This window comes from Nycticebus coucang, chromosome 5 (genome assembly GCF_027406575.1).
Source record: "Nycticebus coucang isolate mNycCou1 chromosome 5, mNycCou1.pri, whole genome shotgun sequence".
Lineage (NCBI taxonomy): Eukaryota > Metazoa > Chordata > Mammalia > Primates > Lorisidae > Nycticebus > Nycticebus coucang.
The window spans coordinates 126,566,873-126,594,829 of NC_069784.1; the positions used below are offsets into that span (position 1 = coordinate 126,566,873).

General features: G+C 43.0%; 1 protein-coding gene across 1 annotated transcript in view; it reads left to right on the plus strand.

Moving 5' to 3' along the window:
• MTHFD1L (methylenetetrahydrofolate dehydrogenase (NADP+ dependent) 1 like) overlaps positions 1-27,957 on the plus strand; it is a 210,411-nt gene that overhangs the window by 71,077 nt on the left and 111,377 nt on the right. Inside the window, exons 15-20 of the mRNA XM_053592124.1 lie at positions 465-539; positions 2,620-2,722; positions 8,283-8,359; positions 14,045-14,185; positions 18,558-18,626; positions 23,471-23,582. Of these exons, the coding sequence (XP_053448099.1) occupies positions 465-539; positions 2,620-2,722; positions 8,283-8,359; positions 14,045-14,185; positions 18,558-18,626; positions 23,471-23,582 (577 nt within the window). The remainder of the gene's footprint in view (positions 1-464; positions 540-2,619; positions 2,723-8,282; positions 8,360-14,044; positions 14,186-18,557; positions 18,627-23,470; positions 23,583-27,957) is intronic.

Genomic DNA, 27,957 nt, shown 5'->3' on the forward strand with positions numbered 1-27,957 from the left:
ATCTCTGGTCTATACCAAGGTGATTAGACAGATGTCTTTTGAAGAGGAATGTTAAGTGCTATCTAAGAGGTAATCACCCAAAGGGGGACAGGTGCTAATTCCTCACAGACGCGGGATATGGATAAAAGCGTACTTTCTAGCATGTTTTACAACGTGGTCCTGACTTTCTTCAATCAAAGTAATTCTTTAGTGAGTCTTTGGAGCAGACTCCAGATAAATATTAATTTGATGGTTGTAAGGCTATAGATCATGAAATATATGTGTGCAAACTCTTTTCAATGTGCATTATTTCAGGTCCAGTCAGTTTTATTAAAATGACGGAATTTAATTCTGCTTTGTTTATAATAGCCTGCAAATTTTAATAACATTATCATCTAAATAGTTTAGTTAAAAATGTATGAATTGTCCAAGGTCATGGTGGCCTCTTTAAACTTTTGTATTTTGTTTTTATTTTGTGCTTTTAGGCTCTGTATAATCGGCTGGTTCCTTTAGTGAATGGTGTCAGAAAATTTTCAGAAATTCAACTTGCTCGACTGAAAGTAAGTTTCCTGTTAAGCAGTTCATTAAAAACAAAATGCCCTAAAAACACTTCGGAAAGATCATCAAAGCCAGAATTTTTGAACCTGATTTGGTTTTGATTTTCCAAAACTCTTTGGGGTATTAAACTGTAAAGAGAGAAAATCGTATAGCAGAAAGATCACAGTATTAAAATCCTGAAACCTGGACCTTGCACCCAAGAACCAGGTGGACAATTTCTGTTTTTTCTTTCTTTTTTTTTTTTTTGTAGAGACAGAGTCTCACTTAATCGCCCTCAGTAGAGTGCCGTGGAGTCACACAGCTCACAGCAACCTCCAACTCCTGGGCTTAGGCGATTCTCTTGCCTCAGCCTCCTGAGTAGCTGGGACTACAGGTGTGCATCACAAAGCCCGGCTAGTTTTTCTATTTTTAGTGGAGATGGGGTCTCACTCTTGCTCAGGCTGGTCTTGAACTCCAGCACTCAAGCGATCCCCTGCACCCTGCCTCTCAGAGTGCTAGGATTATAGTCACCACTCCCAGCCCAGGTGGAGAAATAAAGATTTTAGGTCTCACTTTTACCATCTGTGAAACGAGAGACCTATTTTGCTAATCTACAAGTACCTTAGTCAGCTATCAAATTCTCAGTAGCTGTAGTCCCAGCTACTTGGGAGGCTAAGGCAGGAGGATCATTTGAGGCTGAGAGCCTGAGGCTACAGTGCAGTGTGTTTTGTTTTGTTTTGATTTTTGAGACTACAGAGCATTTGATTGTGCCCGTGAATAGCCACTATAGTGGACAATGTAGTAAGACCCCATGTTTTTTCAAGAACAAACTAATTACTTTTTTTTTTTTTTTTGAGTCCGTCTAGAGCAGCGGTTCTCAACCTGTGGAAGTGTATTAAAGGGTTGCAGCATTAGGAAGGTTGAGAGCCACTGTTCTAGAGTGAAGTAAATAATAAATGAGCATTTGAAAATTCATCTATCTCAGTTTTTGTGTTAGCAAGATACAACAAGGATACATATGAAAGTTATCTTAATTCTTACCCCTATTTTATTTCTGATGCCTTTTTGCTGCTTCTGGCCTTCTGCAGGAATTGCTTCCCACTAGCTCTTTTTCAGACGCTTAAACGTAATCCTTCGCAGTATAATGCACACAACCCCTGGTTGGCATTAGATGGCTTTGGAATTCACCCCATTGCTCCCTACTGAACCAAGTGTGGTGTGTGTTGAGAGTAATGAGAAATTCCACCTCTAGCAGCCATGACATGTGCAGTTTGTTTCCGGGATTCCTCTTTTACGTGTACACTTTGTCATTCAAAGCCAGTTTCTTAGGATGTTTTTCCCACAGAGATAGATGCACTAAAAGTTTTTTCTCCTCAATGAATTAGAAGTAACTTGTTTTAGAACAGCATATATGCACACACATATATAATTTACTTGAATTTTTGGTATTTGTATTTGAAAAGAAGAACTAATGAACCAGAGCATCAACGATGTGGACAGCAGTTTGTGTCCCTTCTTTAAGAACACTACTTGATGGCCACATAAAGTGGCCCCAAGGGCCTCCAGCCAAGCCGCCAGCAGCAAGCACCAATGTTCACTGCCTTCTGTCCACTCTGCTACACTTTTTTTTTTTTTTTTTGTAGAGACAGAGTCTCACTCTATGGCCCTCGGTAGAGTGCCGTGGCCTCACACAGCTCACAGCAACCTCCAACTCCTGGGCTTAAGCGATTCTCTTGCCTCAGCCTCCCAAGTAGCTGGGACTACAGGCGCCCGCCACAACGCCCGGCTATTTTTTAGTTGCAGTTCAGCCGGGGCCGGGTTTGAACCCACCACCCTCGGTATGTGGGGCCGGCGCCTTACCGATTGAGCCACAGGCGCCGCCCCACTCTGCTACATTTTCACATCCATCCTTTTAAGTCTATTACAAATTTTCAGGGCTGTCCACTTGCAGAAGATATTGGCCAGCATTTATATATCTGATTTGAACTTGTTTTTAAAAGGATTCGCTAACCATGGCATAAGAAAACAGGAAGGATGATTTTTGTTTAGCATCGGATTTCTGTTCTTTCTCAAACTTACCACATTTTTCTTCTTAATGCTTAGAAACTGGGAATAAATAAGACTGATCCAAGCACCCTGACAGAAGAGGAAATGAGTCGGTTTGCCCGTCTCAACATCGACCCGTCCACCATCACCTGGCAGAGAGGTGGGTGCCTGGGGGACAGCAGTGTGCTGACTGTTGGTGGGAGGGTGTGTTTGAGCTGAAGCTCTTTGGTCAGTTTCGTAAATGCGTAGTTGGACCCCTTCCTCTTGTCCTCCAAGCCCTTCCTTCATGATATTGTTCCTGCCATCAAGTTGCCATCCTTTCCCCCGTCCCTGCCTCTATCTGGGCACAATGCCATCTACTCACCCCTCATCCAAATTTCAGAGGAAAATTACTGAGTTTTTCTTCTGTTTCTCTCTTCCTTGGCCTCTTGTCTCCGCATTTAAACAAAAAATGTAAAGCTAGTATTTTTTCTTTGTCCTGCTGTTCTCCACCCACCATCCTAATTTCTGCCTTTCCATGCTCTTAGCATGAGCTCTAGGCAGCTCTCTCGTTAGGTTTTTTAATGCTAAGTTTCTGTTTCAAATCTGCCGTGTGCTTCCAGCTGTTTCTCCATCCTCCCTCTACCACTTCAGACTCCTCCTGAGCTCCCTGACGCCCCATTCTCATCCCACCCTGCCCTCCATGTCTGGTCAGTTAACCACAGCGTGGGATGGTGCATAAATAAGTTATTTCTAATTCATTGAGGAGAAAAAGAAGCGCTGAATGTGGGGACCAGGAGCCCCCAGTGTTTCCCCTGCTTGCCACCAACCCACCACATGACCCTGCACAGTTCCTACCCGACAGGCATGTGGCAGGTGCTCTTCATGAACCCCAGGGCGCTGCAGAAACATTGGATGGTTGTGTTCCTGGGCCTTCTCAGACCTGACTCCCCACTTTAAGAGCATATTTATCAGAGTCTCAATTTATTTGTTTTTTTATTTTTATTTTATTTATTTATTTTTCTAAGAGATGGGATTTTTGCCAGGTGCGGTGTCCCACGCCTATAATCCTAGTATTCTGGTAGGCCAAAGTGGGTTAATCACCTGAGCTCAGGAGCTAGGGGACCAGCCTAAGCAAAAGTGAGACCCTGTCTCTAAAAATAGCTGGATGTTGTGGCAGGCACCTGTAGTCCCAGCTACTTGCGAGGCTGAGGGAAGAGGATTGCTTGAGCTCAAGAGTTTGAGGTTACTGTGAGCTATGATGCCACAACACTCTACCAAGGGCGACAAAGTGATACTCTGTCTCCAAAATAAAAATAAATAAATAAATAAGACATGGGATTTCTCTCTGTTTCCTGGGCTGGAGTGCAGTGGCACCATCATAACTCTCTGCAGCCTCAAACTCCTGGGCTCCAGCAATCTTCATGCCTCAGCCTCCCAATCAGCTAGGACTATAGCTGTGCCACTGCACCCAGGTGATTTTTAAATTTTTTTAGAGACAGGGTCTCACTGTGTTGCCCAGGCTGGTCTTGAACTCCTGGCCTCAAGAGATCTTCCCTTCTTCGCATCTCGAAATGCTGGGATTAGAGGATTGAACCACCGTACCCAGCCTGATGCTAAGTTGATAGCAGTTTCCTTCTGATAACTTATCTTGCTTCCATTTCCATCCCTCAGCGTAGAGGTTCTTATTAATAGAGATACTGTCATGTCGCTTCCTTGCTCAGATGCCCCCAGTGGTTCCCACCATCCTGGGCGATAAAGTCGCCTTTGCATAGCTTGGCACTCAGGGCCACTGCAGCAAGACTCCATTCCCTTTACCCCAGTCTGCTTGCCAGGTGGAAGGGCCCATCTTTGTCCCTTTGCCAACCTTTGCTGAGCCATCCCCATCCTAGCACCCTTATCTGGGCCAGTCCCTCCACTTCTAGCCCAGCTCTCACCTCTTCATGAAGCTTCCTTCCTGGGAATCCATTCAGCCAGTCTGTTAAGAATTTAGTGTTTTCACACAAACCGTGGAGAGACAAAGACCAGAGACAAGGTCTTGGCTCCACCGTTTATGAGTTGCATAACTTTGGACAAACTCCTTCCATTTCCTCATCTGTGAAGTGGAAGGGTCGTACCAGCCTCCACACTGCGACGCTCCACTGCGACTCAGATACTTTTTCCAAGTCCTGCCCAGATGCTCATCAGATGTCACTGTGGCAGTAGTTGTATTATGGCATTTTTCTATGTCTCTTTGTCTCCCAAATTAAATTAAAATCTCCTTGGAAACTTTTGAGGATATAGTTTTCATTTAAAAACAAGTAATAATGCTATAGTGATTTTGGAAATGTCTCAAAAGAATAAAAACCATTATCTCACAATACCAATAAAGCTTCTATTTTCATAGATTTTTGTTGCAGCTGAGTTTTGTGTGAAGCTCTAATTATAATTTAGGTGTTCAGATTTTATATCCTGTATTAGTTTCATTTACGTCCACAGCACTTTGTATTTTGTTAGTTCTTTGCTGTAATGGCCATTTTAAATGGCTGTAGAAGATTCTTTTGTGGATGGATGACAGCTTACTTAAATAACCAACATTTTTAATAACTGACATGAGTATTTGCAGCATTTTATTGGGAAACCTATATATTTTCTCTAAAAAAAAAAATTTGTAACAGCTAGGAAGATTCATGATTAAAATCCCTTTATGGGCTGCACGTGGTGGCTCATGCCTATAATCCTAACACTCTCATTGGCCAAAGCAAGAGGATCCCTTGAGGCCAGGAGTTCAAGAACAGCCTAAAAAAGAGGGAGACCCTGTCTCAACTAAAAAATAGAAAAATTAGACAGGTGTTATGGTGGGCAGCTATAGTCCCAGGTTTTTGGGAGGATGAGGCAGGAGGATTATTTGAGCCCAGGAGTTCGGGGTTGCTGTGAGGTAAGCTGATGGCACTCTAGCCTGGGGTAACTGAGTGAGACTCTGTCTGAAGAAATAATAAAAAATAATAATAAAATATAAATAAAATAATAATAAATAAATAAAAATAAAGTCTCATTATGTCCAAAATATGTAGTTACCTTTTTTTTGTTTTAGAGAGACAGAGTTTCACTTTGCCACCCTCAGTAGAGTGCTGTGGCATCACAGCTCACAGCAACCTACAGCTCCTGGGCCCCGGTGATTCTCTTGCCTCAGCCTCCCAAGTAGCTGGGACCACAGGCACCCGCCACAATGCCCAGCCACCCTTTGTAGCAGTTTGGCCAGGGCTGGGCCCGAACTCACCACCCTCGGTATATGGGGCCGGTGCCCTACCCCCTGAGCCACAGGTGCTGCCCTGTAGTCACCTTTTTAAAAAGCATGTGCGAATTTGTTTTACTCTTTAAAACTTTCTTGGACGTTTATCTGTGAATGAAAGATCCTGCAGGTGAAATTTGTATGTTTTAAATCAAACGTGTGGATATGCTAAGAGACATTTTTACACGATTGGCATTCTTCCACTTCTGTCTTAGACACATATTAGACATAGGGCATTGGCCCCAGGTGTCCACTTCAGCCTGGACACATATTAAAAATAGGGCATTGGCCCACTGTGTTTTGTACCCAAGACCAGAGATTGGTTTCTCTCCACAGAGGCAAAAAGGACTAAAGAGTTCTGTGGTTGCAATTTTAATGGATGTGACAACTTTAACAAATTATTCCAGGAAAATACTAGAAGCCCATTCTTCTTCAATGCACTAAAGTGAAAAAAATGTTATTGCTATGGTCGAGCCACTGGCTCCGAGGAATTTGGAATGACATTTGATAAGTAGTTTGGCTCTTATTACCGTGAAGTGATATAAGAAATAGGCCTCTTCATCAAGGGAACTGAGGACATTTACTAGTAGGGGTTTTTTTAGATCTAGAACTCATGCAACTCTTGTAGTGCGATTGGATTGTTATAGGGTGTGATTATTAGAGGCAGACCCTCAGAGATCCTGGGGGGACGGTGAAGCCTCATTCGGAGGCCATGTGGGTGTTCCCCAGTTAGCAGCCCCCCTCTGTTTCAGCCTGTGTACGCAGCTGAGTGTTCTTCCGGTACCTCATCTCAGACACTTAAAGGCTTTATGTGCCTAGCAACTGGCTGGAAACCAAGGACCCATAGCCTGTTCCAGAAACCCTGAAAATAAGTAGGAGAAAAAGGCAACATCCAGCCATTTTGTTACAGAGCAGAAGCACCGTTGGGCAACTCCGTCCCTGGGTGCTCCCTGAGCATCTCCGTCCCTGGGTGCTCCCTGGCTTCCTTCTCCCCTATCTGCCTCTCATGTACATGTCCTGGGTTGGACAGAGGCCCCACAAGCCTCACTCATCCTCAGTGAATCAGCATCAAAACTGCCCTGATAGCGCCATAGGGACTCAGCGGCCTGGTGTCCATGGAAACCCCGTTAGCAGATGCGCTCCTGATCCCGCCCAGGCTCTTTGCCAGTATTGGTTATTTAATAAGCCATTGGGCACACTGGGTGTTCCCCAGGACATGGCACCGTAGTACTGAAGAAACTGTTGGGGCAAAGAATAAACAAACAGACCTGTCCCCTCCCGGCTCCCTGCACTCACTGGTACTCTCCGTGTCACCCTGCAGAGCAGAGTCTGTGCAGAGTCCTGTGCAGCTAGCACGGAACTGGGCACTAATAGGCCATCAGTACCCAGTCCAGGAACGAGGATGGTTCGTATTCTACCTTCAGTTATGTAGAGGAATTATGTATCACTAACTTGGGCAACTTTGTTCACCTTTCTCTTGTGTGTCAGATGCTTTCACACACCTGTGCATACCAAAGTCCTGGTGGATTACAAGACACCTGCTCTCCCCCACGCGCCCGCCCTAGAGCCCCATTAAACCATAAGGTGGGCTTTGGATGCCATTGATCATGGTTGATCTTGATAAAACTTTTTGCTCTTGATCTCTCTCTTTTTCTTTTCTCTTTGATAAATAAAAACCAGATGAATTTCTGTTGTTAACTTTAAAGGAATTTAATAAATGATCATCTCAATCTCGTGCCTCGGTCATGGCTCACAGCAACCTCAAATTCCTGGGCCTAAGTGATTCTCTTGCCTCAGCTTCCCAAGTAGCTGGGACTACAGGCACCTGCCACAACGCCCGGCTGTTTTTAGAGATGGGGTCTCGCTGTGGTTCAGGCTGCGTTGAATCTGTGAGCAATCCACCCGCTTGGCCTCCCAGAGTGCTGGGATTACAGGCATGAGCCACTGTGCCCGGCTGGATTTTCAGTTTTCATTTATGCAGATGTGCTATTAGCAGGGTGGGTTTCCCATAAGGATTGTAAGAGTTTATCTTCAAGGGACACACTGAATGGCTTGTCCCAGAAACACATATGAAAAGGATGGTAAGAAGACCTTGCAGCCTTCCAGTCTCCTAATCTTCCCCCAGGCCTGCTCAGGGCCTGAAATGGGGGCTTCTCTTTGTGACTTAGGTTTCAATGTAAAATATCACCGCTTCAGAAATGCTTCTCCTTGCTGCCTAGTTTATAAGGTCATCACCCCCTCATTTCCTCACATACTCCATCATGTCACCCCTGTTGTCTTTCCTGGCACCCATCACCAGCAGGTATTTCCTTGTTCATTCAGTTCCTTCCCTCTGTCCACATCAGCTCGGAGAGAGGCAGACCTTCCCTTTGTTGCTCTTTACACCTTCTGTGGCATTACAGCAATGCCACACACACAGGGCAGCCATTGTGTATTTGCTGAGTAATTAATCCATTCTCTTCTCTTTCAGTGGTGGATACAAATGACCGATTTCTACGGAAGATAACGATTGGTCAGGCCAGCACAGAGAAGGGCTATTCGCGGCAGGTAGGTGGCGCCGTCTTCCCGGAGCCGCTCTGTTGTCCCTGTCTGGTTCCCACAGGCTCAGAGCTCTCTCTGCCTCTCCTCACCTTCCACCTGCAGGGGCCGGAGGCTCGGCCCCCATTTCAGGCCCTGACGGTAAACTCTTACATAGTTTGTTGGACACCCACCCCGTTAATACCATATCTGCATAAATGAAAAATGAAAATCTCAGACAAATTGCTCAAATTTCATAAATCAAAAGTCAAACACCTAGTTACATGTATTAAGTTAATAGAATGAGGTTTGAGGGTTTTTTTTTCTTTAAGAATAATGGCTTTTTACCCAAGTATAGAGAATGTGGGAGAAAATTATAGTATCTGGCTTCATTTAAATAGTTCCCTGATATCAATCAATAGCACTTAGGGAATGTAAATTCATTCCGCCATTTTTCATCCAGACACAGTGAACTTCCAATTTTTTTTTTTTTTTTTTTGAGACAGAGCCTCAAGCTGTCGTCCTGGGTAGAATGCTATGGTATCACAGCTCACAGTAACCTCCAACTCCTGGGCTCAAGCGAGTCTCCTGCCTCCGCCTCCCAAGTAGCTGGGACTACAGGTGCCCACCACAATGTCCAGCTATTTTTTGGTTGCGGCCATCATTGGTGTTTGGCGGGCCCGGGCTGTATTTGAAGCCGCCAGGTCAGGTGTACGTGGCTGGCACCTTAGCTGCTTTAGCCACAGGCACCGAGCCTCAATTTTGTTTTTTCTTTTTGATTGCTAATAAACTTTATATTTTTAGGACAGTTTTAGATTTATGACCTTTATGTTAAGTTTTTATTAATGGAGAAAGAGTCTCTGTACTGTGGTTAATAGACCTCATACCAAATAGACCTGGGACCTTTTGAAGTATCTTCAATTAGAAAGTGAATATGGGGATTGGATCAAGAAGAGAAACTGAGCCCACACACCTTCTCTCCTCCAAATCCTGGAACTTGCACAAACACACACAGATTTCAAATAGAAAACTAGAATCTTTGCCATAAAGTTTTGGGAAGTTTCTGAAAGATAGGAAGATGGAATTGGATTGATGGAGAAAAGCATGCCCCCAATACAGTGCGAATCATTTAGGGGTTCTCTAAATTCAGAGACGACAGGTATCCCATTTTCCAGACATCAGAGAGGGCCAGCACCTCTCAGGACTAGTGGCTGTTGACAGCTTGGACAAGCTGGTAGATTGACACTTCTCCATGACCTGTGAGGTTCTAAGGCCAATGCACAGCGTTCCTCCCACCAGCCCACAGCGTGTCACAGATCTGTCTGTCTGCTTTGGCTAGGGTTTGACAGGTGTCTGTCTGTCTGCTCTGGCTGGGGTTTGACAGGTGTCTGTCTGTCTGCTTGGGCTGGGGTTTGACAGGTGTCTGTGAAAAGTGTCTTGCTCAAAGAAAACCAATCCATTCTGACACTTTTTTGAGGAAAGGGTAGCCTTTTGTCCTTTGCACAGAGGGCCCCAGGAGTGGATCTGGTATGAGAGCCATCTCTGGAGAGAGGCTGAGTCATCAGAAATCACATCCACAGAGAGCCAAAAAGGGGCATCAGAGCCAGGAATCAGCAAATGTTTGAAGAAACTGACATCAGAGTAACACCAGATTCATTGAAGAGAAACTCATGTGTCCAAGGAAAATAAAATAGTGGATGGAGTGGACACAGTCTTTAAGAGATACAGGCAATACTCCTTAGATTTGAGAGAGCTGTTGAATCCAAGGAGAGGGAAAGGACCATTTTTTTTTAATACCTGTAGTATGTTAACATCTTGTAAGCTAAATATTATCAAACTAAAACTCATTTAATGAGTTAAATATTTGCATAGGCTTAAATGAACTAGAGGGACAGCTAAACCAAGGAGCTAACTGTCTTAGGACATAGTCCCAGAAGAAAAGCAATAGAAATTCTACAAGAAAAGTTTAAGAGGCATAGAACACACATCAAGAAGTTCTGATCAGCAACTAGTAAGAGTCGTGCAAGAAAGTAGCAGAGATTGGAGGGAAGAATGTATTTAAAGAAAATGATAAAATACAAATGTCTCTGACATGAAGTTTCGTATTTTAAAAAACTATATCCTAGGCAGAGCAGAATGAATGAAAAAAAATAAAAAAGAAGCCTTACACTCAGACACGTCATGTTGAAATTTCAGAACATGAAGCATTAAAAAAAGTTCTTGGGGCCAGACATAGTGGCTCAAACCTGTAATCCTAGCACTCTGGGAGGCCAAGGCGGAGGTGGATTTGTTGAACTCACAAGTTTGAGACCAGACTGAGCAAGAGCAAGACCTAGTCTCTAAAAAGTAGCTGGACAATGTGGCAGGTGCCTGTAGTCCCAGCTACTTGGGAGGCTGAGGCAAGAGAATTGCTTAAGCCCAAGAGTAAGAGGCTACTGTGAGCTGTGATGCCCCGGCACTCTACCAAGGGTGACAAAGTAAGACTGTCTCAAAATAAATAAATAAATAAAAATAAAAAAAGTTCTTGGGAGCTGGCAGAGAGAATAGGTAGATGTTACGTTAATCAGTTTCCACAGGGTATAGCTTGTATTGCTTTTGAAGGTATCCTTTTATATTTTAAGAGGTTTAACTACTTTTTTTAACTGTTAAGACTCTAGTGTGGTCCTATTTTTATGTCAATAAATATGTATCTGAGATCTATGTCATCTTTTTTGTTGTTGTTGTTTTGAGACAGTGTCTCACTCTGTCACCCTGGGTAGAGTGCCGTGGCATCATAGCTCACTCCAACTCAGGCTCAAGCAAACCTCTTGCCTCAGTTTTTTGTTTTTTTGTTTTTTTTTTCTATTTTTAGTAGAGACAGGGTTTCACTTTCGTTCAGGCTGGTCTCGAACTCATTAGCTCAAGCAGTCCACTCGCCTTGGCCTCCCAAAGTATTAGGATTTTAGGCATGAGCCACTGCACCCGGTCTTTTATTTATTTATTATTATTATTTTTTTTTTGAGACTCTAACTCTGTTGCCCCAGGTTAGAGTGCTGTGGCATCATCGCTCACAGCAACTTCAGACTCTTGGGCTCAAGTGATCCTCTTGCCTCAGCCTCCCAAGCAGCTGGGACTACAGGCACCCACTACAATGTCCAACTGTTTTTTTGAGACAGGGTCTCCCTCTTCCTCAGGCTGGTCTCAAACATCTGAGCTCAAGCAATTCACCTGTGTCTGCCTTCTAGCGTGCTCAGATTACAGGCATGAATCACTCCCAGCTACATCATTTTTTTTTTTTTGTAGAGACAGAGTCTCACTGTACCGCCCTTGGTAGAGTGCCGTGGCGTCACACGGTTCACAGCAACCTCTAACTCTTGGGCTTCCACGATTCTCCTGCCTCAGCCTCCCGAACAGGTGGGACCACAGGCGCCTGCCACAACAACGCCCAGCTGTCCTTTTGTTGCAGTTTGGCCAGGACTGGGCTCAAACCCACCACCCTCGGCATATGGGGCCAGCGCCCTACTCACTGAGCCACAGGCGCTGCCCTACATCATCATTTTTAATGGCTGCATTTTATCTCATCTTATGTAGGGACCATAATCAATTTTACCAGTTCCCTATTTATACGGATTATTTGCAGTGTTGGGCTGTCACAAATAAGTTGGAGTAAATATACACATATATTTTGCATATACTTGTGTGATAATATCCTTAAGACAAATTCTTAGATGTATAATTGTGTACTCACAGAAGATGCAAAAATTCTTTTTTTTATTTTTTTGAGGCTCCCTCTGTCGCCCTGGGTAGAGAGCTGTGGCATCATTGTAGCTCACAGCAACCTCAAACTCCTGGGCTCAAGCAATCCTCCTGCATCAGCCTTTCAAGTAACTGGGACTACAGGCACCTGCTACAACACCTGGCTATTTTTAGTAGTGATGGGTCTGGCTCTTGCTCAGGCTGAGCTCAAGCATTCTGCCCACCTTGGCCTCCCAGAGTGCTATAATTATAATCCTGAGCTACTACACCAAGCCAAGATGCAAATTTTAAATATTGACATATATTCTCACATTACCTTCCAGAAAAATTATATCAATTCACATTCGTGCCAACATTGCATATCGGCCTTGGTTAAATTTTCCCTTATCTTGTAAATAATAAAAATAATCTCATTTGCATCTTTATATGATTTTGAAATATTTTATTTGCAAAAGAAAAATGAACAGCCCTGTACTACACATGATTCAGTCGGTAAAATGAATATAGTGATATCTCAATTGACCCAATGTTTCACATGCAAAAGTTTGAAATTGTACCAATTACAATTGAAGAACTTGAATATATATTAGAAATTACAGTTATTGTTTACACACATAACATGCCAGGAATAATTTCATTCTCATGTTTTGTACAGAAAATGTCATTTTTTTAGTCATTTTCTTACATGCTCTGTTCCGAATGGAATAGTGGTAGAAAGACACCTAAATTTCATACGATGAACAATCACTTACATTTGGACTGAGTTATATTGAGAATATAATAACTGAATGTAATTGTACTTGACTTTCAGGTGATATTTTTTCACTAAAGCAATGACTAATGCAATCCCAACCCCAGGAAGTAGCCAGAAAGCTACAGACTTCCTTCATTTCCTCACTTGTCAGGGACAGAAATGGGTAATAAAAAGTCTCATAAAGTGACCCCATCAGGGCATAGCCATCACGTCTCTATGGAGGCTTGAACTTGTCTGGCTCACACTCCCCTTGGGAAGAAGAGAATTAAGCTGGAGCAGAGCGAAATGGTTCTGTCCAGAGAAACCTTCCTAGTGCCTGAGTTATGTTGGGGAGGAAGCCGGTGTTCCTTTTAGTTCCCGTCGGACATTGTAAAGCCTGGAGTTAGAGCCAGGGTAGTGGGACAGGACGTCCCGGTGACCTTGTGCAGAATGTCACTGCACCCTGGCTTTCCTAGCTAAATGCTTCAAGTTCGTGTGGTCAGACTCTCATTGGAGGGTGGCAGGAAGTGGAGTCTGTGGTGCTATCACTGCTGTACTAAGCTCTAGCTCTGAGAAACTGGCCTCAGACACAGGAAGCCAGCCTCGCCTGCCACCTGCTCCTCCCATCCCTGCAGGACAGGCAAATGCAGCCCCCTTGACAGCCTGGTTACGCGCAGTGGACGTGGGCATTCTTTGTGTACCAAGTCCCTCTTGGGTTTGGCACTCCATGCCGGGGGTTAGAAGTTGGCCTGCCCAGTGTGGTCCCCACCTTCCTGGAACGCCCAGTAGTGGAGACATGCATGTGACAGGTAACAACATCAATAGTCAATTACAAATCTGAAGCCCTGAAGTGCCATGAACGGGTAGAGGGGCCTGACTCAGCCAGCTCCTGCTCTCTGGAGCACACTCCTCCTGGGGGCCATTCAGCATAAGTACCTACACGCTCTAGACCAGTGTTTTTCAGTCTTTTTATCTCACAGCACACTTGAACCTATAGTTAAACTTCCCCGGCACACTTAAATTATGTGGATCCAAAAAAAAAAAAACAGTAAAAAATAATTTAATTAATGATCTTTAAAAATTTTCACAGCACATTGGTTGAAAGTCACTCAGAAAACTGTTGAGTGTGTGAGTGCAACCCATTGAGGATAAACCCTGACCCTGACCTCAACCTGAACCTGAACCCTGCAGTTGCTTTGCTTCTGAAATCTGGCAGCTGACCATGACCTGTGCTCTGGCTGGTGCAGGCGCAGTTCGATATCGCGGTGGCCAGCGAGATCATGGCAGTGCTGGCCCTGACCGACAGCCTCACGGACATGAAGGTGCGGCTGGGAAGGATGGTGGTGGCCAGTGACAAAAGCGGGCAGCCCGTGACAGCAGAAGATTTGGTGAGTATGTCAACTAGATGCTCCAAGGAGCACACAGTCCTTGTTTTTTCATAACCAAGAGAAGGGATTTGTTTGTTTTTGAGACAATCTCAAGCTGTCACCCTGGGTAGAGTGCTGTGATGTCACTGCTCACAGCAACCTCAAACTCTTGGGCTCAAATGATCCTCTTGCCTCCGCCTCCCAAGTAGCTGGGACTATAGGTGCCCGCCACAGCACCCAGCTATTTTTTGGTTATAGTTGTCGTTGTTTGGCGGGCCTGGGCTGGATTGGCTAGATTGTGGCTGACACCTTAGCCACTTAAGCTACAGGCACCGAACCGAGATGGGATGTTTTCTTCCTTTCGTTAGTGTGTATAATTGGGATCCAGAATATTTCTGTACACACATTTCTTTCCTCACAAGCCTCCTTATCTTAAACTCCCCCGCTGTTCTCATGGGCACTTAATGGTGTGCTATTAGCAGGCTGCAACCAAAGCATGTGAAATTTATTTCGTGAACTTAACACCCTCCTTGCCAATGCTGTTCTCTCTCTGCTTCTGTCTGGCCTGGGGTGGTGTCACCCCCCTGTAGTTAGTGGCCTTTTAAAAATGTGCAATCTATGCCTGCTTGAAATTGGGGACAAATCACCTTTCCAAGGAATAGACGTAAGTGGCTCTACCTTCATTATTAGGAAGATAAGTTAAAATTATCACATATTTGGCACCAGCCTAGCTTATTATTTAATTTTGTGCTTTAGATTTGGGTTTCCCATTGTAGAAACAGATCTCCACCTGGGTTCGTCTTAATCCCCTGGCTGCCTCTTAGATGGCACGCTGTTTCCTGTAAAGCTTCCATGGTGCGCCACTGCCTTCCTAAGTGCTTATTCTAATGTGTCAGTGCTGATCCTTTCCTTCTTTGTAATAACCAGCTTTACTGTTCATTCAAGCCTCACTCCCTTACCGGTGCCACAGACATTTCATTTGCTTGCACGTGTTTGTAAGTGCACAGTGTGACAGAGGCTCTGATGTCTTTCGTTTTGCCTCTTGTTGGAGTACTGAGCACTGATCTCCCACGTGACAAGACGGATACTAACTTTCTCTACATTGAGCTTACTTTCCCACAATAACAGAATTTAAAATGCACACTGGCGATTGAAAAACAATCGTGCATCACACTTGCGGCCCTGGCTAATCTCTATATTGTTCCGATTTCAGTATGTGTGCTCCCAAAGCCAGCATTGGAAAACAATTGTGAACGGAGAAAGGCAAAGTAGTATTTCACTAACACCAAGGGCTTAGGGAGTATTTGGAATTGTTTTCCCAAAGTTTCTTGATTACTTTTTGGCTACTTTTGAAGAAATGAATCCAACTAATTTCCTCTGATAGGTCTTATCAAGTAAATTAAATAGATATGTTTATTTAGGTCAGCAGCCCTAGGGAATACGGAATACTTAAAGAGAAAACCCAAATTCAGGTTGCTGTAAAAGTATAGCTTTTTAAAACTCACCAAAATCTCACTACCATATTGTATCTAAACTAACATATTATAGTTTGTGCATAAATGCATTTTTCTGCAACTTATTAATCTTAGGTAGCAATAAATATGTGGCAGAAACAGTTTCAAAATTTACTCCTTAGAGCCAACAGTAGTGGCTCACATCTGTAATCCCAGCACTTTGAGCGGCTGAGGCAGGAGGATCTCTTGAAGCCAGAAGTTCAAGACCAGCCTCGGCAACACAGTGAGACTATTATCTCTACAAAAAGAAAAAAGAAAGAAAAATTTAGCCACCCATGCTGGCATGCGCCTGTAGTCCTAACTGCTTGAGAGGTTAAGGTAGAAAGATCACTTTAGCCCAGGATTGCATGCTGCAATGAGCTATGGTCAGTCCACTGCATTCCAGCCTTAAAAAGGAAAGAAGGAAAGAAAGAAACTTAGTCCTCTAATATTATTAATATTAAGGAAATTTCCTTAATATTATTAATATTATTAATATTAAATTGTTTTTGTGTACGTGACAAAAATCTCATGTCTGACACAAACCCAAAGTTTAATATTTTTAGTTTTCTTTTGTGTGTCTTGGTTTGTTTGTTTGTTTGTTTGTTTTGAAACAGTCTCACTCTGTGACCCTCAGTAGAGTGCTGCGGCATCATCATAGCTCACAGCAACCTAAAACTCCTGGGCTTGAGCAATCCTCTTGCCTCAGCCTCCCAAGTAGCTGGGACTATAGGTACCTTCCACAACACCCAGCTAGTTTTTTTCTATTTTTAGTGGAGACAGGGCTCTTCCTCTGGCTGGTCTCCAACTCCTGAGCTCAAGCAATCCACTGGCCTCGGCCTCCTAGAGTGCTGGGGTTACAGGTGTGAGCCACCGTGCCCGGCCTGTGTTTCTTGTTTCCAAACAAGTGCTTCATTCAGTTGGAGCTTCAGTGGAACATTGAAGGAGGATTTTAGGAACTGCTAAAAGATTCTTTCAGATGTGTGATTCTGATACACCCTGGAAGAATGCCCACTCTGTCCCCATATGGACACTGGAGGTAGGACCCCCACACGGATACTGGATGTGGGACGCTGGCCAAGCAGAGGGCCGCCGAGCTTGCCGTGGACACACTAGACTTTGGTTCCTTTTGCATGGCTTTAATAACAGATGTGTGAGGAGCACGAAGAAATGACACGTGTCCCAGAAAAATAAGCAGGTGGAACCTCCCCGAAACAATCCGGCAGAAATGTCCGACTTCCCTCCTCCTCTAGTTTCTTGGTCTGTATTGAATAGATGGGGAAGGGTAAGTGAGAGTACGCATCAAAGTGGACGAGCTGCTACGCTCCCTCCACCTGTTCCGCTGTTACGGAAGGAGGACGTGGTTTTTGGAGCCCTTGACCTGCAGCTCTCACTTTCACAGTGAGCGGGTCACATTCGGACAATGTGCACTATTTCTATAGTAAGGCAAATCTCAGTTTGACGGGAGGAACCAATTCTAAAGATCTGTCGTATAAGGAAGGAAGAAGAAAATAGATTGGGTTTTCTTATGAATCATAAATGAGTAAATATTATAAAAGTGTAGATTGATCACACGAGAGAAACATTTGTGATTGTTGGGGATAGAGGTATAGGGAGAAAGTAACATACCTTGGGTTGGTTAAGATTATCCGCATTCTAGGTTCGGTGCCTGTAGCTCAAGCAGCTAAAGCGCCAGCCACATACACCAGAGGTGGCAGGTTCGAGCCCAGCCTGGGCCTGCCAAACAGCAATGACAACTACAGCCAAAAAATAGGCGGGCGTTGTGGCACATACCTGTAATCCCAGCTACTTGGGAGGCTGAGGCCGGAGGCTCGCTTCAGCCCAAAGAGTTTGAGGTTGCAGTGAGCTATGATGCTACAGCACTCTACCAAGGGTGACATAGTGAGACTGTCTCCAAAAAAAACCAAGATTGTCTGTATTCTACCACCTTATCTGTTAACCCCCAGTCCCTCCATGGTAAAATGGTGCTATTTCCTTATACCTTGTACAGCAAGGAATAGTACCTTTTAACATTTTTCCCCCAGAGCTCTATTGTCCCACATTTGCTCATCGGAAGACATAACATAGTCTTCCATTAACTAATTTGTTAAAAACACTAACATACTATCCGGGTTTTTAGGAAAACAAGAAGGCATTAAAAAGAAAGAAAGAAAAAAGGGAATAATGACATCACACTTTAAAAAAAAAAAAGGAAACCTTTAGCCTCGTTGCATTCTTGGGCACGTTTTTGGCAGTAATTCTCTGCCTTCCTCCCTCCTCTCTCTCTTCCTTTTCTTTTCCAGGAGTAGAAAAAAGAGGACTTTGCAGGGACGCTCCCAGCGCCTCTTGCACTGGCAAGAGGTGGCTTTACTTACGTGTAGGTGGCATCAGCTTCACTGCAGGAGGAGAGAGGGCACCAAGCCTTTCACACGCAGCCGTTTATTGAGGGTCCTCTCCGTCTGCAGGAATTAAGGGTTAGAGAGGGTGGGAAACCAGGATGGGCACGTTCGGATTTTTCCCTTTACCTCCCTGCATTCCTGCTCTATAAATAAAAGGGTCTTGTTTTAGTTCCTCACCTTACTGCTTTGGGCAAAATAAAGACTCTGGTAATGAAAATAGAATGTGCGTAAACTGCCAGAGAACACTTCTGAGTGGATGAAAGGTCTGTTTTATGGGCAAGCCTCTTAAATACCGGCAAGGAAAGTTTGGGAAAAGGACAAGGTCTGCTGTTTACTCAGCACCCTTAGAGTGGCTGACCCATATGAGATGGGGAGAGGCAAAATGCCGTGTCCTGTGGCCAAGAGGTGCCCATGGGGACACCCACACCAGAGCAGGCTGGAGAGAAATGACAAAGGGATGATCTTTTCTCAGAAATCTAAATGTTTTTCTTTCTCCTTTAGGGGGTGACAGGTGCTTTGACAGTTTTGATGAAAGATGCAATAAAACCAACTCTCATGCAGACCCTAGAAGTAAGTGGTTTTCTTTCCATAGTAATTGTTTCTAGAGCTTGTGCTAATTAAATTGTTTTTGTGTTACCACAAAACAGGAGCATGCCTAGCCAGTGTGATGAAGGCTGGATGTTTCAGAGTTAAGGTTTTGGTTATCCCCACAAAGATTAAATGTCTATTCATCGATGCTTCCATATGATCTATATCATGGATTAATTGACCCAACTAGAAGCTTTAGTCATTATCTGTTTAACATTTGAGTAAGTTGTATAGCCACGTTTACATTCTGTTTTCTGTTTTGCATTTTTTTAATTTAATCTCTCAGTCATTAAGTTTTAGATTTGGGGGGGGGGGGTTGTTTATTTTACATTCCCAAGCAAAATACAGTAAATGCTAAGAAATGTTGCCCGGGTAAGTATGCTATACTCCACTCTTGTACAGATATTATTTTTGGGCAGCGCCTGTGGCTCAAGGAGTAGGGCGCTGGTCCCATATGCCAGAGGTGGCAGGTTCAAACCTAGCCCCGGCCAAAAACCACAAAAAAAAAAAAAAAAAAAACAGATATTATTTTTATACATAGCTTGCCTCAGTTTTTGTTTTTTGTTTTTTTTGTTTGTTTGTTTTGAGACAGAGTCTCACCTTTTTGCCCTCAGCAGAGTGCTGTGGCATCATAGCTCACAGCAATCTCAAACTCTTGGGCTCAAGTGATTCTCCTAAGTAGCTGGGACTATACTGCCTACCACAACGCCCAGCTAGTTTTAGAAACAGGGTCCCACTCTTGCTGAGGCTGGTCTCCAGCTCCTGAACTCAAGCAATCCACCCGCCTCAACCTCCCAGAGCGCTAGGATTACAGGCATGAGCCATTGAGCCCAGCCCTTGCTCTTTTCCTTATTGAACTTAATTTTTTTTTGTAAAGTTATCTCTATTTTCATCTAGCTTTCCGCTCACTCATCATATTAACTTGATTTAGTTATTGTCTAATTCCTTCCTCCTGGCTTATGAGACCCCAGGATTTAGGCCCAAAACAGTGTCGGGATCAGGTTGAGCAAAGAGACACAGGGAAGAGACGGGAGGGGGTTGGGAGGACAGTTTTGTCCTGGTAAGGGTTTTAACAACCGCACTGGGTGGTGAGGGGATCTCTGGGTTATAACATTTGCCAGTTTCCATGGTGTGAATAATTCCACCTTCTTGCACCTCTAACATTATTTCCCACTCTGAAAGTGTAGTTTCCATTTAATGAATGAATTAGTAGGTTGGATTGCCCCAAGCAGTTCTCACTATGCTCGTTTTATATGCCTGTCTTTCATTTAAGGCATAGGCTGTTTTAAGATTACTTTAAAAGATAATGGGCCTGTTTTTAAAATAAAACAGCATTCACTTAAAATATTTGGATGCAGGAACTTTGCTACCATGATCCTGTGTGGTCACTCTGGATTTACTTAGCTAATCATTGACGAGGGATCTACATTAGACAATAATCTAAAACTCATCGATTGCTTCCAGGTTGTACTTGAGTACTTGTATTTGAACACACTTGATTGTCCCTCCCATAGGAGGTCCTCCAAGGCTGCATCACTGCACACTGCCAGGAGACCAGGAGCTCCCCATGCTAGGTACACTCGGGAAGATAGGAGAATACCTAACGGATGCCACCCCCACCCCAGGGAGCCAGAATGTCTGCGGGTGGTGCCTAGGTACCCCAGGTGTACAGCCAAGCTGAGGACCCTGGGGAAGACTCAGTCAAGACAAGAAACAGATGGGCAATCTGATCACTTTCCCATGGGCCAGTCATAGGCAGTACTGACAGAGACACTACCTGCTCGAGTGTGCTGTCCAGTATGGTGACCACTGGCCACAGGTGGTTATTTCACTCTAAATTTATTGAATTTAAATAAAAGTTAAAATTTAGTCCTAGAGTCGTTTTATTCACATTTCCATTTATGTACACATTTAGTTATTAGAAAAAGCTTTTAGTAGCCACCTGGAGTAGGTGGCTGTGGCATTGGACAGTGTAGATGGGGACTCTTTCCAGTAGTGCAGGAATTTCTTTTGGGCAGTGTTCTTTTAGAACCCTAGTAAGCAAATGAGTGATTGAAATATTAATCTTGCTTAATGCTAGAAAAGCCCATTATGGAGACTATTTATAGCTTCGTCATGATGAGAAGCCAAGATAGTTCCTGTATTACTTTCCTAAGTGTTCTGTGTATAAAATAAACATGAACTCACATGCGCTGTTTTATGCCTGTAAGTTATTCATAGAATTGAGACAGTATATTTAACTCTGTGCATTATATTTTATAGCTACATTCATCATTGAGTGTGTTTCTGTGTGCGTGTCCCTGTGTTTGAATGTCTAACAATGATGTTCTCAAAATTATTTCTCAAATCTGAATCTGGGAGTTTTAAAACTGAGGCTCTACTTAATTTAATTATTTATCTGCTCTTTGACCTTGAAGAAGTCCCTTAGCCTCTCTAGTCCTTACATTTCCCATATAAGGAGACGCTTTATCTGTTTCTGTGACTTCTACCTAAAACTGCATTTACAGAAAGCTATAAAAAGTCGGATGGCGGTTACCAGAGGCTAGGGGCTGGTGAGGTGTGGTGGGGAATGGGAAGAAGTTGACCGATGGGCACAAAACTTTAGTTAGACAGGGGAGAGTAAGTTTTCAATCTCTGCTGCGCACCAAGGTGACTATAATTAATAATAATATATGTTTCAAAAATACTTAAAGAAATAACTTTTGATGTTCTTATTACGAAGAAAAGGTGAGATGATGGATATATGAATTGGACATATATAATCGTTCTATGAGGAACACATATATCAAAACATAACATTCTACCCTGTAAATATACATAATTCTTACTGTCTGTTAAATAAAAATTTAAATTAAAAATGCTTTTGTAATACATTAATAGATAACCTAAAGGGTAAGATAATGTAAAAGATATAAGTTCTTTTCTTCTGTAAGTATCGCTGAGGGTGTGGTTATCCCAGGAACAGTGCTATCTTTGTCCGATCCAGCCACACGCTGTCACTTGCGCCCCCCTAGAGCCCAGTGCACAGTGCTCCTCAGGCAGATGGCCTTGGTGAGGGCTGTAGGCTGTAGAGGATGGAAGCCAGCTGCCTGTACAGGGTCAACGGTCACCAACTCCATCGCCTATCACAGGTAGCAACATTCTAGAACTGGCAAGATTAGAAGATGTTAGAGATTTTTCAATTGTCTTCAGTGTTCTTAAAAGGATTATGTCTATAGAAGCGGGGAATTACAGATGGTAAGATAGAGATTCTGACACCAAACATTCACAATACACGTCAGATCAACATGGATCCCTGGGTTTACTAAGGGGTTCATTCCATATCAATGCGTATGACCTTTATCAGGGCCTGTGTTATTTTCCCCCGTGACGAGTGTGGGAGGAAAAGTAAATAGAAAACTCAGTGTAGTGACTTTGATAAACTTATTTGTTCTCAGAGGTGACTTTTCTTTCTGTGTGCCTTTGTTCAGCTTTCTCATCTTTCAGACGCAGTTGGCTAACAGCCCACTGTGGTTCCTGGGAATTTCTCAGGGCTCCCAGCACCCGAGGCCCTGCATCACTCTCTGCCCTCCCCATGTCCCTGCAAGGGCAGCTTCTGTTTTCATAGATGTAACCGAGGCCTCATCCACAGACCCCATTGGACCCGGCTGGGCTCTGAGTAAAATCTGAACCTTTTAATGCATGTGGATAAATTCTTCTTGGACAGGGTTAAGGTCTATAATCAAAGGAAAAGGGAAAAGTATAGAAATGGTATTTAAAATGAATACTTGGAGAGGTTTTGCTTAAAGAATTAAAATCTGAAGTTTTTGATGATTCTCTTTTATTTCTTTGTCCTTTTGATTAATAATTACTCTTTTACTATGAGTGAAATTTGTCTTTGCTTTTTTTATCTTAATAGTTACCAGATTTCTAACGCAGAAGACAATTAAACAATGAGACTTAGAACATTTAAAAAATCAAAGCAACAACTTTCTTACTAAAATAAAAACTAAAATAAAAAACAGTATTATGTAAGTGGCCTTTCATGACATCCACAATTTATGGTCTTAATTTTTATGCTTACTTTTGTGATTTGACTCATTTGTTTTTCTTTTTGTTTTGTTTGTTTGAGACTGAGTCTCATTCTGTTACCCAGGCTAAAGTGCCATGGCCTCAGCCTAGCTCATAGCCTTCCTGGGTCCAAGGGATCCTCCTTCCTCCATTTCCTGAGTCGCTGGAACTATAAACATCTGCCATAATGCTCAGCTAACTTTTTTTTCTATTTTTAATAGAGATAGGGTCTCGCTCTTGCTAAGGTTGTCCTCAAACTTGCTAAGGCTAAGGGATTCCCCCCCCCTTTGGCCTCTCAGAGTGCTAGGATTACAGGCCGAGCCACTGTGCTCAGCCATCAAATAATTTCTTAATTAAAGCAAATAAGTACACCTCTTAAGACCTCAAAGTCTAATTCTGTTCTATTCAAAAATATAAGGCAGAGCAAAATGAAATTAGATGAGTAGTTTTTGTCCTGGTCACTGAGGCAGCTAACACAAGGGCTTATCATAATTATAGAAGGAAAGGACTGTATTCTTACAGCTTTTCTCCCTGGCTCAGCATTAAATTTACCATGATACTATTCAAGAATACATGGGAAATTCATTCCTTTGATCAGATCAGTGTGTTTAATTTAATTCTTTCTTTTAAAGAGTCTGTGTATTGATAAAAGTGGGATGACTTGATTGAGTCTTTAAATAGCCACATTCTTTGCCACCTTGTTGGACACAGGTTCATCTTTGTTTCTGTGTTTCCATGGAACTTGGGGATTTTGACTCGTTCCTCTGCTTCTCCAGGGGACACCTGTTTTCGTGCATGCTGGCCCCTTCGCTAACATTGCTCATGGCAACTCTTCAGTGTTGGCTGATAAAATTGCCCTGAAACTGGTTGGCGAAGAAGGATTTGTGGGTAAGTCGTTTCTTTTAAATTTAGTTGTTGCAGAATATTGAAGAAATTGAAAATACGATGATTGCCCTAGAGTGATATCCGTACTGATATCGTAGATAGCCTCAATATTGGAAAATCCCTAAGGTCTGGTCTATAGTAGTGAAATTATGTTGTGGTTGAACCATAGATTCTGATATCAAGCACATATGATTTTGAATATAAGCTCAGACACTTTACAACTGAGTGACCTTTTAATTACTACTGAGCCTCAGTTTTCTCATATGTAAAACTCTGATGCAAATATTGCATCAGGCTCTGTGCCTGTAGCTCAACGGCTAGGGTGCCAGCCACATACACTGGAGCTGGTGGTTTGAATCCAGCCCAGGCCTGCCAAACAACAATGACAACTACAAAAGAAAAAAAAAATAGCTGAACGTTGTGGCGGGCACCTGTAGTCCCAGCTACTTGGGAGGCTGAGGCAGGAGAATTTCTTAAGCCCAAGAGTTGGAGGTTGCTGTGAGCTGTGATGCCACAGCACTCTACTGAGGATGACATAATGAGATTCTGACTCAAAAAAAAAATATATTGCATCAAACGATATAGGGTTGTTGTGAAAACTAAGTGAGATCATTTAGCCACTCAGCAAGTTTTGATAGAGAACCCTCCACGTACAAAGCATTCTACTAGGTCTAGGGATATAGCGGTGAGTGAAGCAGACGGAGCACAGCTTCGCACAGTTATTTGTGCCCTAGCTGCTCTGGAGGCTGAGATGATAGAATCATTTGAGCTCATAGTTCAAGTCCAGCCTAAGCAACCTAACAAGACCTCATCTCTATTTTTTAAAATTAAAAAATGAAAAGACCTAGTCCCTGCCCTCATGGAGCATACTGTCGATGGCATATATACTTTAGACACTTGCAAACCAATGGGCATGGTATGGGACTGTTTAATAGGAGAAAGTGGCCGTTGAATGTCAGGCATTACTGCTCTTACTGTGTAGCGATGTTGACGTGAAATGAGGTCAGTTTTCTCCTTGCTTACGTGTACTAATGGAGGTGAGATTCCCGGCTAATAGACTTAGGAATCGGAAATGGTAGGACTCTTTGGCTGCCGTGGAGCTCTTTGTAGAACCTGCTCCTGTTTGGCTTTTGTTGTATATTCAGCTGGACAGAAGGGACATTGAGCCTGTTCAGCCATTACCAGCTGCAGTCTCACCCAGGATGTTAAGGCTACAAGGAGACAAACAAAAACCCCCAAACACAGGCATTCACAGAGCAGTACCTTAATTTGACATCTGAGGGATTATGTTGGCTAGTTTCACATGCTAACAGATAAATGCCATTAACCATATGTCTGCCTTAATCTGGGACAGCAATCTCTTCTCTCACACTTATTAGCAGCCTTGGATCAAACTCAGAAGTGAGTTACATTCCTAGGAAAGATGGTGCTGGATAAGTGAGCTTACCTCTACAGTCTTACACCCAGACATCACGAAGTTCAATCAGGGTTATTGAGACTCTTCAAGAATTCCTGATAGACAGGTAGTTGGGATCTACCTGTATAAATGAGGATTTCTAGAGTTCCAGTCCTCAAAGGTCTGCCTTCTCCAGCTCTCATGTACTTTGCTGCCTCAGTATCAAATCAACTACTAGAGCGGCTAGACGCTGTCTGAATAGATTTGCTCGATTGATCACTGCATACTTGTAGAGCTAATGGAAAAGGAGGCTGGGTCAGGGCGGGCACTGAAAGGTTGGGTGCTTAAGTGAAGTGGTAGTGCTGAGCTTCTAAAGGAAAGCACTCCATTTTATGCTGACAAAAGGTGCTGGTGTATGCAAAGCAAATTAGCTCTCTACGTGACCTTGAATAAGCCATTAGTCTCTTGGGGTGTGTCCCCTGTAGACATTCTCATCTGAAAAATGGCAAGTTGGACCAGATGTGGATCTGGATTTGGATGGGTAGCCATGGGATCAGGGCCCTACCTGGAAGCACGTTACTTAATTTCTCTAGGCCTTGATTTCCTCCTTTGATAAATGCAGAACATCTCCATGCGGCTGTGAGAGGGGAAGCTTCCAGACGGATTAGACGTTTTGTCTCAGCTCGGAATTAAGTTATATAACCTTAAGCGGGTTAACCTGTCTCTGCTTCAGTTTTTTTACCTGGAAAATAGGGATTTTGAAGGGACTTACCTCATGATTGAAATGAGGTTTAAATAAGCTCATGTGTCGAATCTGACACATGACAGAGTGTGTGACTCTTTAACTCGCAGCCACATTGCTGGCCCACTCACTATTACTATTTGACTAGTGAGGGTTCAGTTTCCTTTTTTGAATTTAGTTTATTTTAGGGAAAACTGTAACTTTATATTATTCATTTATGCGTAATTACTTAAGACTTTAACAGTCACTTACAGTTCGTGGGCCTTTTTTGAAAAACTGAAGTTGTGAACTTTATTTATTTTTATTAAATCATAAACACATAGATCATATATACATTAATGCATTTATGGGGTACAATGTGCTGATTTCATATAGAATTAGGGACGCTTATATCACACTGGTTAATATAGACCTCATCTCATTTACTTAGTTATTATGTTAAGACATTTATACTCTATACTAATAGATCCGACATGGACCCTTGCATTATGCACCATTGGTGTGATCCCACCATTCACCCTCCCTCGATCTGACCTCCCCCCTCCCTTCACATCCTCCCGTCCTCCCTCCTTCCCCTCCTTCATCTTGGGCCGTAGTTGTGATCTATTCTTCATGTGAAAGTGTGAGTGATTGTAAATTGGTTTCATAATAATACTGAGTACAAGGAATACTTTTTCTTCCATTCTTGAGATACTTTACTAAGAAGGATATGTTCCAGATCCATCCATGTAAACGTGAAAGAGGTCAAGTCTCCATCTTTTTATTTTTTTAAGAAACAGAGTTTCACTTTGTTGCCCTCGGTAGAGTGCTGTGGCATCACAACTCACAGCAACCTCCAACTCCTGGGCTTAGGCGATTCTCTTGCCTCAGCCTCCCGAGTAGCTGGGACCACAGGCGCCCACTACAACACCCGGCTGTTTTTGGTTGCAGTTTGGCCTGGGACAGGTTTGAACCTGTCACCCTTGGTATATGGGGCCACCACCCTACTCACTGAGCCACAGGGACTACCCTGAGTATCCATCTTTTTTAAGGCTGCATAATATTCCATGGTATACACATACCCACAATTTATTAATCCATTCATGGGTCAATGGGCACTTGGGCTTCTTCCATGACTTGGCTATTATGAATTGAGCTGCAGTGAACAATCTGGTGCAGACATCTTTGTTATAAAGTGATTTTTGGTCTTTTGGATATACACCTAGTAGAGGAATTGCAGGATCAAACGGTAGGTCTACTTTTAGATCCCTGAGCATTCTCCATATTTCTTTCCAAAAGGGATGTATTAGCTTGCACTCCCACCAGCAGTGCAGAAGTGTTCCCTTTTCTCCTCATCCACGCCAACATCTGTAGTTGTGGGATTTTGTTATGTGAGCCAGTCTTAGGGAAGTTAGATGATATTGCGAAGTGGTTTTGTTTTGCATTTCTCTGATGATAAAAGATGATGAGCATTTTTTCATGTGTCTGTAGGCCATGTGCCTATCTTATTCAGAGAAGCTTCTGTTCAAGTCCCTTGCCCACAATGAAATGGGATTACTTATTCCATTCTTATAAATAAGTTTGAGTTCTCTGTGGATTCTGGTTATCAAACCTTTGTCAGAAGCATAACCTGCAAATATCTGCTCCCATTCTGAGAACTGTCTGCTTGCTTTACTGACTCTGTTCTTGGCTGTGCGGAAGCTTTTTAGTTTGATCAGATCCCAGTAATGTATTTTTGGTGTTGCTTCAATTGCCCAGGGGGTCCTCCTCATAAAGTATTCTCCCAGGCTGATTTCTTCAAGTGTTTCTCCTGTACTCTGTCCAAGAATTTTTATAGTTTCATGTCTTAAGTTTAAATCTTTTATCCAATGAGAGTCAATTTTTGTTAATGGTGAAAAGTGTGGGTCCAGTTTCAGTCTTCTACAAGTCGCCAGGCAATTCTCCCAGCACCATTTGTTAAATAGGGAATCTTTCCCCCAATTTATATTTTTGATAGACAAAAGATCAAATGATAGTAAGTGTCTGGGTTCATCTCTTGTTTCTCAATTCTGTTCTATACATCTGCCTCTTTATTTTTGTGCCAATACCATGCTATTTTGATCATTATAGATTTATAGTATGATCTGAAGTCTGGTAGCATGATTCTTGCTGATTTGTTTTTATTTCTGAGTAATGCCTTGGCTATTCCAGGTTTTTTTATGATTCCATATAAAATGAAGTACTGTTTTTTCCAGATCTTTAAGGTATGACAAAGTGGTGCT